The sequence below is a fragment of the Neofelis nebulosa genome, chromosome 2 (genome assembly GCF_028018385.1).
Source record: "Neofelis nebulosa isolate mNeoNeb1 chromosome 2, mNeoNeb1.pri, whole genome shotgun sequence".
NCBI lineage: Eukaryota > Metazoa > Chordata > Mammalia > Carnivora > Felidae > Neofelis > Neofelis nebulosa.
The window spans coordinates 200959742-200973982 of NC_080783.1; the positions used below are offsets into that span (position 1 = coordinate 200959742).

The 14241-nt window shown below is 41.8% G+C and overlaps 1 protein-coding gene across 15 annotated transcripts in view; it reads right to left on the reverse strand.

Annotated features, from left to right (window-relative positions):
- LOC131505159 (mediator of RNA polymerase II transcription subunit 18) overlaps positions 1 to 14241 on the reverse strand; it is a 135659-nt gene that overhangs the window by 6961 nt on the left and 114457 nt on the right. For all 15 annotated transcript variants that reach the window (XM_058718399.1, XM_058718400.1, XM_058718395.1 and 12 more), the window contains 5 exons: positions 11437 to 12052; positions 9670 to 9857; positions 8421 to 8574; positions 3523 to 3578; positions 2123 to 2184 (listed from right to left, as the gene is read on the reverse strand). In XM_058718399.1, the coding sequence (XP_058574382.1) occupies positions 2123 to 2184; positions 3523 to 3578; positions 8421 to 8574; positions 9670 to 9857; positions 11437 to 12052 (1076 nt within the window). The remainder of the gene's footprint in view (positions 1 to 2122; positions 2185 to 3522; positions 3579 to 8420; positions 8575 to 9669; positions 9858 to 11436; positions 12053 to 14241) is intronic.

Genomic DNA, 14241 nt, shown 5'->3' on the forward strand with positions numbered 1-14241 from the left:
AAAGCTCCTGAATGCCACAGCTAACATTGAGAACCATAGCTATAAACCAGTATAACCAGTATACCTGGTGTTTCTCAAACTTTAATATGCATACAAAGCATTTGGGGATCTGGTTACAATGTAGATTTTGATTAAGGTCTGAGGTGCGGCCTGAGATTCCGCATCTCTACAAGCTCCCAGGTGATGCCAATGCTGCTGGTCTGTGGACTACATTTGGGGGAACAAAAGGATCAGAGCTAGACACTAACATGTAATACATTAGGAAGTGAATACCTTTAATATGAAAGCAAGGTCTAGTGGGTAATATAAAGGGTGAATTTCCTTTTATTATGAATAATGCCGAGATCTGGTAACGAATCAGGATTTAAGGTTGCATAGTCAGGTAACCTGCTCAATCTGAAGGCATCGAGTCCAGCTCTGGCCTCTAGACTGAGCTCCCCTCAATCTAACAAGGATAATTCCTCTGTTCCTGGGGGAGGGGAAAAGTGGGAGAAATCAGGAAGAAACCATCTAGATCCTTTGCTCTTCTGGGGATTCTTGTAAGTTTTAAGAAACATCTAGAGAGTTCAGGCCAAATCAGAATCTACAGGAGGCAATTACAAACTATTATTGTGGGAAGGAAAGGGAAAAGCTTAAAAGCCAACACAGGTCTAGGACAGAAAAGATTCTACCCCATTCGATCTGGGACTAAGAACAAATCCCAGTTGGTGTTTTTATTTATTTATTTTTTAAAAAATTTTTTTTTTTCAACGTTTTTTATTTATTTTTGGGACAGAGAGACACAGAGCATGAACGGGGGAGGGGCAGAGAGAAAGGGAGACACAGATTTGGAAACAGGCTCCAGGCTCCGAGCTGTCAGCACAGAGCCCGACGCGGGGCTCGAACTCACAGACCGCGAGATCGTGACCTGGCTGAAGTCGGCCGCTTAACCGACTGCGCCACCCAGGCGCCCCTCCCAGTTGGTGTTTTTATACTTCTGGTATATACTTCTGGTTTATAACTTCTGGTAGTGATACTTCTGGTATCACTAAGGGTCAGTTCAGTTCCTTCTGATTAGAAAACACCAGTGTGCCTTGCAAACTTGAATGCTACACACTCCTTCTGTTACCGTCTCTATTACTTCAACAGGTTTTAGAGTCCACATCAAATCCCAGGTTTGCCAAATAAAAGGTCAGAATTTATGCAAACATTAATGGAGCACCTTGTGCCAGGCATTCTTTAAATAGTAAAAATGGGATAAAAGTGCTTTTCAAAAAAAAAATTTTTTTTTTTTTTTAAATTTTTTTTTTTCAACATTTTTTATTTATTTTTGGGACAGAGAGAGACAGAGCATGAACGGGGGAGGGGCAGAGAGAGAGGGAGACACAGAATCGGAAACAGGCTCCAGGCTCCGAGCCATCAGCCCAGAGCCCGACGCGGGGCTCGAACTCACGGACCGCGAGATCGTGACCTGGCTGAAGTCGGACGCTTAACCGACTGCGCCACCCAGGCGCCCCAAAAAAAAATTTTTTTTAATGTTTATTTTTGAGAGAGAGAGGACAGAAAGTGAGTAGGGGGGAGGCAGAGAGAGAGAGAGGGAGACACAGAATCTGAAGCAGGCTCCAGGTTCTGATCTGTCAGCACAGAGCCCGACATGGGGCTCGAACCCACGAACTGTGAGATCATGACCTGAGCCGAAGTCAGATACTTAACTGATTGAGCCACCCAGCTGCCCCAAAAGTGCTTTTTTTAAAAAATGTTTATTTTTCAGAGAGAGAGAGAGAGAGAGAGAGAGAGAGAGAGAGCGCAAGCGCGCATGAGAAGGGCAAGGGTATAGAGAGGAAGGCAGAGGATCTCAAGTGGGCTGTGTTGACAGCAGAGAACGGATGCAGGGCTCGAAGTCATCAACTGTGAGATCATGACTTGAGCTGAAGTCAGACACTTAACAGTCTGAGCCACCCAGGCACGCCCCAAAAATGCTCTTGATAATGTTGTGTTGTTTTCAGTATCTGCATCATGTATTACATTTTCATAGCAACCTATGGCAATTCAAGTCAAACGTTTCTTTCTAACCAAATAGGTCATTCAAATACAAGATATGTGGTCAGTAGACAGACTGAAACCGAACAGCTGGGCTACATACCTTTCTAGTAAGACGACGTTTAATCTCTCGTTTTTCTGCCTGCCGATCAGCTTCATTTTTAGCTACAGTCAATAGTCCAAAACAAAGAATATTACTTCAAAATGGCCATTTGCATATCAAAGTATTCAGTAATCACACGGCAGATATTTCTTATAGGCTCCAAGTCAGAATAAAATACTAACTTTGGGGATGGACAATCAAGATAATTTTCTTGTCAACTGGTAGAGTCAAATACTTAGGAGCAAGGGTCAGCAGCACTATGGTACCAAATCCAGCCAGCTGCCTGTATTTTTACTGTCCATGAGCTAATAATGATCTTTACATTTTTTAACTATTTATTTTACGTTTATTTATTTTGAGAGAGTGGCTGCACCTGTGTGGAGGCAGAGAGGGAGAGGGGGAGGGGCAGAGAGAGGGAGAGAGAGAATCTCAAGCAGGCTCCACACTGTCAGCACAGAGCCCAATACAGGGCTTGATCTCACAAACCATGAGACCATGACCTGGGCTGAAATCAAGAGTTGGACACTTAACTGACTGAGCCACCCAGGCGCCCCTGATCTTTACATTTTTAAGTGATTATATTTACTATGTGCCCTTTAGAAAAACCTGCAGATTCTTGCTCAAGAGCAACCCCCAAGAATGAAGAATGGAGATCACACTAAGTTTCATGAGATATGTCTACAAAGGTTTCTAAGTTTAAAATTCACTTAGTGACTAAGCTGTATATATCCACATAGTGATGAAGGAACAGGGGGAATGGACTGGGCAGACTGAGCATGCCCACAAGTAACTCTATGAAGCCTAATCCTCTCAGTGTGGTGGTTTTTAAGGGCAAAATTCATCCTATAATCTGGAAAACGAAATCAAATGTATATCAGATTGAATGTTATTTTAGGAAGGTAATTATGCACATAGAAAGTAAATGAAACACATGGTCTTATTTTGTGACTTTAGATGTACCAAAGTCTTAAAAAATGAAAAAGACAGGAAGGCTCCTGCATCTGGGCCTCGCTTTGGGCCCTAGCCCTCAAAGTCCATTAGGGATAGGAAGGTGCACAGCCACAACCTCACTTCCCTGAGGAGGAAAGTTGGGCAGTATCTGCCACATGCTGTCAAATCCTCCCACATGGCCAAAGCAGGTCTCAATACTGTGAGAACATCGGAACAAAATTTTCTGGAGGTTCCCAGTACACTAAGCAATACTATACTGATATCTTATAAAGGAAGCTTGGGGGAGTTCTGTTCCTTCTGGAGAAAAGATATGAATAGTCCTTCCTGGGCCGAACACCCTCTCCTTGGCCCTTGCAGAAAATGCTTCTCTTCTCTACTCTAGTATGTGCCTTAAAGTCAGAAATCTACAAAGAAAAGCTGAACAACTTTATGCCCATAGCTGGACTCACGTTGTAGTATATTCCGCTGTTCTAGTTCTTCTGCTGTCGGTCTTTGACTGAGTCGTCTAAAAAGGAGATAAATAAGGGTATTGCCCATGTTAAACCTCCCAATTCTACTTATTCAGAATTGTTTTGCTCTCAGTTTATATTAGCCCCTACATTAGCATGAAAGCAATACATTTTCAAACTGTTTTGGTATTTCATTTGTTTATCTGATTGTTTATGAAACAATTTTCATGTTGAAAGTGTTAACATGGATATTATAACATAAAAAGAAACTCTACATGCAAACAGGAGGAAAAGATTCCAATGCTAGCTCTGATATTAACGAGCCCTGTCACCACAAAAGAGCTCAGTCAGATCCTGGGTGTACTCATCTGTGAAGTGAAGGTTTGCACTGGACTGGAAGCTCCCAAACAGACCTGCAGAAGGAGCAAAGGCCCTCAAGACACGTAACAGAAATTCTAACCCAGAAAACCAGAATGAGGACTGAGATTTTAATATATATATATTTTTACAATCCTTCTCACGACTCTGATATCTTTCTTTTGATTTTTAAACCAGTGATTTTGCAACTACTGGAATTTAAAGTTGTCTCTCTCTCTTTTTTTAATCTGAATCTGAAGCAGGCTCCAGGCCCTGAGCTGTCAGCACAGAACCTGATACGGGGCTTGACCTCATGAACCGTTAGATCATGACCTAAGCCAAAATCAAGAGTGGGATGATGAACGAACTAAGCCACCCAGAGACCCCTCATTTCCATTTTATAATTTCAATCTCCCTGCCCCCAGCAAATAAACCTGCTTTATGTACCTACAGTTTTCAATTTCTAAAATTTTATATATGGAGCACCTGGGTGGCTCAGTCGGTTAAGTGTCTGACTTAAGCTCAGGTCACGATCTCACAGTTTGAGTTCGAGCCCCACGTCGGGCTCTGTGCTGACAGCTCAGAGCCTGGAGCCTGCTTCGGATTCTGTGTCTCCCTCTCTCTGTGACCCTCCATCACTCGTGTTCTCTCTCTCTCTCTCAAAAATAAATAAAACATTAAAAAAATAAAAAAAATTTATTTATTTTTGAGAGAGAGAGAGAGAGAGACAGAGACAGAGCACAAGTGGGGGAGGAGCAGAGAGAGAGGGAGACACAGAATCCAAAACAGGCTCCAGGCTCTGAGCTGTCAGCACAGAGCCCGACGCGGGGCTTGAACTCACAAACCATGAGATCGTGACCTGAGCCGAAGCTGGACGCTCAACTGACTGAGCCACCCAGGCGCCCCTAAAAAAATTTTATATAAAACAATATAGTATGTGCTTTTTTTTTTTTTCGTCAACCCTCTTGCAGCATAATTACTGAGCTCTGAGTTGTAGCATCATAAACAGTTTGTTGCTTTTTTTTTTTCCTGTGCAGTATTCCACTGAATGATCACGCCACAATTTGTTCATCCATTTGCCCTGTGATGGATATTTATGTTGTTTCTATTTTTTTAGGGTGGCTATTAGAAATAATAGCTAATGGAATAGCTGGATCATACATTTGATTTTTTAAAAGAAATTTACAAATTGTTTCCTAAGAGAGTTCTACTATTTTACACTCCTACCACCACCGGTGTAGGAGAAGCCAGCTGCTCCTTATCCTTAGCAACTCTTGGTATTATTAGTCTTTTAAATTGTACAATTTTAGCCAACCTAGTGGGCTTGGAGTGGTTTCTCACTGTGGTTTTAATCTGCATTTCCCTAATGACTAAGGATGTTGAGCATCTTTCCATATGCTTATTTGCCATCTGTGTATCTTCTTTGAAATCTTCTCCCCACCTTTTAAGAATTGGGTTGTTGTTTTCTTATTAAGTTTGGTGAGTTCTTCCTAGATATAAGACCTTTGTCAGATGGATGATTCACAAATATTTTCTGCCAGTTTGTGGCTTGTTTTTTACCTTCTCTTCAGTGTCTTTCGAAGAACAAAAATGTTTAATTTAGATGAAGTGCAGTTCATCAATGTTTTTCTCTTAAGAATCATGCTTTTGAGATCATGGCTGAGAAATCTTTAACTTCTTCTAGAAGTTTTGTAGCTTTAGCTCTCATATTTAAATGCAGGATTCATTTTAAGTTAATTTTTTGTATATGATGCAAGGCAAGGACTGAAGTACTTTTTATGCACCATTTGTTGAGAAAACCATCCTTTCTTCATAAAATTATCTTTGAACTTCTGTCAAAAATGGGCTGTACATATATGGGTGGGTGTATTTCTGGGCTCTCTTTTCCGTGCAGTTTATCTATCTTTATGTCAACACCACACTGATTAGGTTACTTTAGCTTTATAATCTTCTTAAAAATTTTTTTTTAAAGTTTATTTGAGACAGAATGCATGAGTGAGCGTGGGAGAGGGGCAGAGGGAGAGGGAGAGGGGGAGAGGGAGAGAGAGAGAGAGCGAGAGCACCCCAAGCAGGCTCTGCACTACCAGTGCAGAGCCCGATACAGGGCTTGAACTCACGAATCATAAGATCATGACCTGAGCAGAAGTTGGACACCAAGTGAACAACCCAGTTGACCCTATATCCTTTTTTTTTTTTAAAGTTTATTTTTGAGACAGAGAGCAAGTGGGGGAGGGGCAGAGAGAGATGGGGACAGAGTATACGAAATAGACTCGGCACTGACATTAGAGAGCCCGATGCAGGGCTCAAACCCACAAACTGTGGGATCATGACCTGACCTGAAGTTGGACGCTTACCTAAATGAGCCACCCATGCACCCCTATAATCTGTCTTAAATCATATTGTGTTAGTCCTCTAACCCTGTTCTTTTTCATAGTTGCTTTGGTTATTCTAGTGTATTTTATATTTCCATAAGAATTTTATTTTATTTTATTTATTTATTTTTTAAAAATGTTTACTTATTTTTGAGAGAGAAACAGAGCAAGAGCGGGGGAGGGGCAGAGAGAGAGGGAGACACAGAATCCTTAGCAGGTCCAGGCTGAGCTGTTAGCACAGAGACCAATGCAGGCCTCAAACTCATGAACTATGAGATCATGACCTGAGTAGAAGTCGGATGCTCAACCGACTGAACCAACCAGGTGCCCCTCCATAAGAATTTTTAAATCAGTTTGCCAATTAAAAAAAAAGCCTTCTGGGGGTTAGTTTGATTGGAATTGTATGTATTGATATCTTACGATACTTGAAACTTCCGACCCATGAATATGGTATTTCTCTCCATTTATTTAATTCTTCTTTACTTTCTTCAGCAGGATTTTATTATATTCTGTTATATACAGGTCTTACACAATCTTTTGTCAGATTTACCTGTAAATATTTAAATATTTTTTTAATGTTTATTTACTTTTGAGAGAGAGAGAAAGAGAAAGAGAGAGAGAGAGAGAGGCAGAAAGCGAGGAAGACACAGAATCTGAAGCAGGCTCCAGGCTGTGAACTGTCAGCACACAGCCTGATGAAGGGCTCGAACTCACAAACTGCGAGATCATGACCTAAGCTGAAGTAGGACGTTTAACCGACTGAGCCACCTAGGCGCCCTGGAAAAAGAAATCTGTTGTCAAAGATTCTCATTCTAAATTAATTCCTATTGTTGATAAGTCTCTTGCTGACACCCAGAGAGCCACAGTTCTGCATTAAGATTGCCATCCTGGCCAATAGCAAAGCCAGGTGTCTGAGGCAGGAAAGAATAGATCTCAATTAATGAACACCCTAAGTTAATTATTTTGTTAAGAATATGCCAAGAGTTCCACTTCCTTTTCCTCACTCTACCAAGAGAAACATCTGGGGGCGCCTGGGTGGCGCAGTCGGTTAAGCGTCCGACTTCAGCCAGGTCACGATCTCGCGGTTCGTGAGTTCGAGCCCCGCGTCAGGCTCTGGGCTGATGGCTCTGGGCTGATGGCTCTGGGCTGATGGCTCGGAGCCTGGAGCCTGTTTCCGATTCTGTGTCTCCCTCTCTCTCTGCCCCTCCCCCGTTCATGCTCTGTCTCTCTCTGTCCCAAAAATAAATAAAAAACGTTGAAAAAAAAAAAAATTAAAAAAAAAAAGAAACATCTGAGTTGGTCCAACAGCTATCTATATACCTGGACTTTGTGTACATTACATGTGCAGGAAGCTGGCCTGCATTCAGTTTCTCTATGCTTTTGGTTCCACCTGACTTGAAAAATATACTAACACTTTGAAATTTCAAAGGCAGATACGTGGAACATGTGAAATAGACACAATGAAAAATATGGGTGTGATCTTTAATTGGGTTGACACCTCATAGCTGAGTAACTGGATAAATGACAGAGGAGTCTTACTGGCCTGGGAACCACGTGAATTCTCTAGAAACTAAAAAAAAAAAAAATTTTTTTTAAGTAAGCTCCATGCTCAATATGGGCCTTGAACTCAGGAGCCCCAGATCAACAGTCACATACTCTACTGACTGAGACAGATTCTCTAGAAACTTTTATTTTTTTATGTTTATTTATTTTTGAGAGAGAGAGAGACAAAGAGAGACAGAGAGAGAGGGAGAGGGAGAGTGTGAGTACAGGCAGTGGGGGAGGGACAGAGAGAGAAGGGGACAGAGGATCCAAAGTAGGCTATGCAGAGAGCAGAGAGCTCGATGCAGGGCTCAAACTGACAAACCGTGAGATCATGACCTGAGCCGAAGTCAGACACTTAACTGACTGAGCCACCCAGGCGCCCCTAGAAAATTTAAAAGCCACATTTATGTCTATCTCATGGTTTAAAGCTCCAAGAGCCATTTGGTTCCTTAATTTTCAAGTTCCAAGAGGATATCCAAGTGTGTACAATGTGTATTTTTAAAAATTACACTGTTTCTAAAATCAAAAAAGAAAAAAAGGTAAGTGAATGCACCACAAAGTAAGTATCTAACACAGCTACTGGCCAAATCAAATGAAATCCATGTATTCTAAGCAAAGAACTACCGGATCAGTGTGTTCCCAATCTGGTGCCGTATTTCATTCCACTCTTCTTTGCTTTTCCGAGGCCAGGAATTCATGTTCAGCTCTGGTTCACTGGGTCTGTGGTTCAGCTTCATTGCCAGTGTGTCCTTCCTCTTCACTTTGTTGGCCAGAGCACCTTTGCACAAGGGAAAGAAAAAAAAAAAGTAGACACTAAGGGTCAACCAACCTCACCTGGAACTAGGCAAGAGTCTGAACAAACAGTATTAAAACTCTCAGCTTTCTACTTGGCCTCCAGGTAACTCAGCTAATGTAGAGGTGGGGGGTAAAGCTGAAGACCTCTAAAAATCTAATTAGCCAGATGGATTCAGTTGGGCTAAAGATACCTTCTGTCTTCTACATTTCTCTACATTCCTTCTAAAGAAGGTTGCTAGAAGAACAAGAATCTAAACATGGGATAGCCCTCTGAATTACAACACAAAGGCATTTGCATTAACACACCTAAGATTCCCATTCTTTTTTTTTTTTTTTTTTTAAAGTAAGCTCTACACCCAAAATGGGGCTTCAACTCATGATCTTGAGATCAACAGTCATGCTCCACGGGCTGAGCCAACCTGGCGCCCCAAGATTCCTATTCTTTTTAAGTTTTTTTTAATGCTTATTTAAAGCATTAAAAGTAGGGGACGGGCAGAGACAGAAGGAGACACAGTATTCAAAGCAGGCTCCAGGCTCTGAGCTGTCAGCACAGAGCCTGATGCAAGGCTCAAACCTATGAACCGTGAGAGATCATGACCTGAGCCAAAGTCGAATGTCTGAGGAGTCACGCAGGCACCCCCAAGATTCCTATTCCTAAAGCTGCCTTCTCATTTTTAGGAATCAGAATTCCATTATCTGCAGATTTGCGTACATGAACATGGATTTTTTCTTTGCCCCATGGACACAGTAAGTTCATGAGACTAAAGCAGAGGATCACTATGTCTTTTCAATGCAGCTCAAATACCAACTTTCTTCTGCTAATTCTTTAATACCATCAAGGTAAATAATTTTTCAATCACAAACAAATAAAAACCTGCATGACTCAATCTACTTGGCTCCCTCTCACTGCCTTGTTAGAACAGTGGGAACAGTAGGGACAAGGCTCCTTCACAATGGCCTCCAGTATCAGTTACCAGATGACCTGATGGGAGAGAGTGCCTATTTCCATTCGTCTTATATTTGCTAAGAGCAGCTTTATCGGTAAAATAATTCTCTCCTGTGCTTTTCCCTTTCTTACTATGATGGCTCTCCTCTTCATCCTCTTCATCTCGGTACTGAATGGGACCTTCTGAATCAGAGTCACTCTCCTTCTCTTCCTCCTCTTCCTGCAGACACCGTGGCAGTTTGGGAACAACTGAGGTAGATGCCACATCTTCAGTGAATGCAGATGGGGGGGTCTGCTCCTCCTCCTCTTCATCGTCTGGACTAACAAATGAATATAATTATGTTTTCCTTTCAGAAACATAACAGGTAACTGATTTGCATGGCAAAGTACTGAATAACTATGGAAAACTCCACAAATGAAAAAATTTATTCCTTCCCTTAACTTTAACCATCTTGCTAAGAAACTTTTTAGCAGCTATTAATCTAAAAGGCTCTGGGTTTAAATCCTAGCTCTACAACTTATTCATAGCTTGTAAGTTATTTAGCTTTTCTGTAAATGTGAATGATACTTACCTCCGAGGCTTGTTGTGACAAACAGATAAATTCTAGACTGTATTAGTGTTTGGCACACAGGGCCCTAATGATCTACATGTGAGATTCAAGTCTGTTTTGGGCTGATTAAGTGAGAAGACCACAGAGCATCTAACACTGTATCTGGCTCATGGAAGATATGCAATAAAGACATTTAACCCATTTATTTCCCTTGGTTTAACAATGGAGCGGGACAAGATGATAATCTAATCCAAAGAAGCAAAGATGAAAACTAACTTCTCCCGTTTCTATTGTGCAGGCATAAAACTGTGACTTAGTCTATCTTGAACTCCTAAGCGGTCTCTTTCCAGGAAGTAAAAAAATTATACCCGCAGGTACAAAGATTATGGCAAAGCAACTAATTAGCAGTATGCCGCAACAGCTCTGTAACAATTCTTTTAGCTAGCAAGGCAAATCTCCAAATGGCTAAAAAGTGTTAACCTTTAGTCACACATCGTTGGAATTTTAAAAAGGCAAGGTGTCTGGGGACAGATGAGGGAGAGAATACAATGGCCAGGTCCAGTCTATGAGGCTGGAATACTGAGCTATCTTTCAGAGCTCCCTTCTTTTTCTCCAGACTGCTCTCTGTCCTCTCCACTGAGTTCAGGTGCCAGGTCCCAGACTTTCAGATTTGTTGAATTTCATCCTCACAAGCCTATGGGTGGGGATTACTCCGTTTATGCGTAGACAGCTCAAGAGCAGAAAAGTTAAGTAACGTACACTACTACAAGCCAGGAAGAGGTGGAGGTGGGATTTGAACCCAGAGCTATTTTACTCCAACATCAATACTCCTTAAGTACCCTGTTACACTGCTTCCCTTGTATCATGTACAAAAAATAAAGTGGTTTTAATTTTCTTTTTTTTTTTTTTTAAAAAAATTTTTTTTCAACGTTTTTAATTTATTTTTGGGACAGAGAGAGACAGAGCATGAACGGGGGAGGGGCAGAGAGAGAGGGAGACACAGAATCGGAAACAGGCTCCAGGCTCCGAGCCATCAGCCCAGAGCCTGACGCGGGGCTCGAACTCACGGACCGCGAGATCGTGACCTGGCTGAAGTCGGACGCTTAACCGACTGTGCCACCCAGGCGCCCCGGTTTTAATTTTCAAGTACAGATGTTTGTGACTGCTATGGAAACAATGTTATAGAAATCAGCAGACTAAAAAATGTCCAAACTTTAGAACATGTCTTATTTGTTGAGTATTCTTACTTTAAATTTATTCACATTTTCTTTTTATAAGTAATTTTTCCCAAGAAGGGCTACCTAGAGTAAAGAAGAGGAAACAAAAGGCAAGCTTTAAAGGCACTCACACTTTCAGCATTTCAATAGTGATGGGAAGTGACCTGGTCCGACCTAGGGTGCTGCTGTCCTCAGAAAAGTTGTCACTGTACTCAAAGAGCAAGGAGTGAGCTCTGTGAGAGCCCTCCAAGGGAGGAGTCATGGGAAGCGGGCTGGTCAGGGCCTGCTGGATTCGGATATGCAGTGGGAGTGGAGGCAGCCTACAGGGTACATGGGGCTCTCCAAAGCTGTGGTCCAACATTCTCTTAGGCACTTCCTTTTTCTGATCTTCCTGCTGGGAAACCTCCTGGGGTAGGTGGGGTAGGTCTAAGGACGGTGGTAACTCAATTTCTGGCACAACTTGAAAAGTCTTAGCAGGGAATGGAGGGGACCGTGGGGGTTCAGGAGGTGTATGAGTAGGCAGTGGTGGGGACGGAGAGAGAGGTGGGATCATCAACAGTGGTTCAGAGCCCACAGAGCATGTGCTCTTTTCTCTGTGATCAGATGGTGCTTTTGTGGCGGTGGCGGTGGCGGTGGCAGGAGACTCCAAGGTGGGTACCAAGGCTGACGGAATGCCTCTCTTTGGTGGTAAAGGTGGGGACGGTTTTGATAACAATGTACCGCTGTTTATTGCCTGGGACAGTTCAGCTGGAAAAGAGAGAATAACACCTCAATTTAAGATGGCCTCACATTGAGGGGCCAGCCTAAGGCCTAGATTAGAACTGAGCTTACTCTCAGCTTTTAGGCAAACCAATCCATTTCTTGACTTTGCCACATCCTAGATATCGCGTGCCAAAATGAAATTTGTATTTAGGTATCTAGGAAGCCTAATAAATGTACAGGCATGCAGGAAGACCACTACCTTAATACTCTGATGAAAAGTAATTCTTACTTCTTTGCTCTAACATGACAACTTTTTATGACTTGAGGTAGATAAAGTTAATATAAAGAGATAAAGAATGTGGGTAAGTTTTTTTGTCTAACAGAATGCCATTAAAAAATTTAGACATGAAGGTAGCCCTAAAAAAAAAAAAAAAAAAAAACCCCAAACACCATCAGGCATTGTTACCACAGCTTGATAAATAATAACATCTAGATATCCCAGCTCTGCATTATAAAATTAGCAGTAATGACATCCTGACTTTTTATAGCAAATACAAAGGTCTTTGAGAAAATCAAAGTGCTCTGCTATCCTTAACTTCAGATTCTCCTTACACGGGAGATTATCTTTACCATTTTACAAAAGGAAAAGCTGAAGCCACAGAAATTAGGTAGGTGACCTGCCAAGATCAGACAACACACAGGCAGGGGCTCAGCTAGTTCCCAGGTCTTATCATTAGACTCCATCCTCTAGATCCCACTGTCTTTGTGATTCTTATTACTGTCCATACCTCTTATCCTTTACACCCAAACCTTCATCTGCACTCCCCACTACTATAGGTTCCTTGTTTCCATCAGCATACCCACAGAGGTGGGCATAGTGCTTGGCACACAGTGGATCCTCGATACACGTTTATGAGACTAGAGGCTCCTACCCTGTATCAGGACAGTATGCACCCCTATGTGATTCCCCCAAGCCCACAATGACTGAGGTTTTGAGTCAGCAAAGTCCCTTTGGAGGGCTCCAAATGGCCTTTAAGAAATGGATCATCATATCACGCAGGAGCTAATCCTGCAAAGTAATTAAATAGTAGGTCTCTTGATCACCAACCCCTCACCCTTCACTCAAAACCCTAATTTTGGTCACACCACTTGTTTTCAAATGGTTCCAGATGTCTTACCTAGGGAGAAACACCTCAAGGTCCCCTGAAATAAAAATTTACTTGCCCTAAGTCCCACTCTACTGATAGCATTTAGTAAAAAGCTAGCTAATTTGATAATGTTTTAATGTCATTTACCATAAGTAATTTTTTTTCAGTTTTAACTATATAGGCATTTTATTAGGCATACCTACTTGCCCATAGACTAAATTATGAAAATAATTTAAATATGTGAGATAATCATAATTTATTGTGAATAAATTAGCTTTATATTATTTAAAAAAAAATTTTTTTTTCTTAACGTTTATTCATCTTTGAGAGACAGAGAGAGACAGAGCATGAGAGGGGAAAGGGCAGAGAGAGGGAGACACAGAATCCGAAGTAGGCTCCAGGCTCTGAGCTATCAGCACAGAGCTCGACGCAGGGCTCGAACCCATGAACTGTGAGATCATGACCTGAGCCGAAGTCAGATGCCCAACTGACTGAGCCACCCAGGTGCCCCTAGCTTTATATTATTTTAATAACCTTTAGCTTTTTATATATTTATATAACCCAAATGCACTTAAAAATTTAATTCCAGTATAAATAACATACAGTGTTATATATCTTAAGTAAATAAAAAAAAAAAATGTTTATTTATTTTTGAGAGAGAGGGATTAGAGTCCCAAGCAGGCTCCACACTGTCAGTGTGGAGAATGACATGGGGCTCAAAAACAAGAACTGTGAGATCATGACCTGAGTGGAAACCAAAAATTGGACGCTTAACTGACTGAGCTACCCAGGCATCCCTTAAATTTTTTTTTTTCAACGTTTTTTATTTATTTTTGGGACAGAGAGAGACAGAGCATGAACGGGGGAGGGGCAGAGAGAGAGGGAGACACAGAATCGGAAACAGGCTCCAGGCTCCGAGCCATCAGCCCAGAGCCTGACGCGGGGCTCGAACTCACGGACCGCGAGATCGTGACCTGGCTGAAGTCGGACGCTTAACCGACTGCGCCACCCAGGTGCCCCTAGGCATCCCTTAAATTTTTAAAAGACTTTCTAGAAAAACATTGCATACACACAAAAAAAATATTA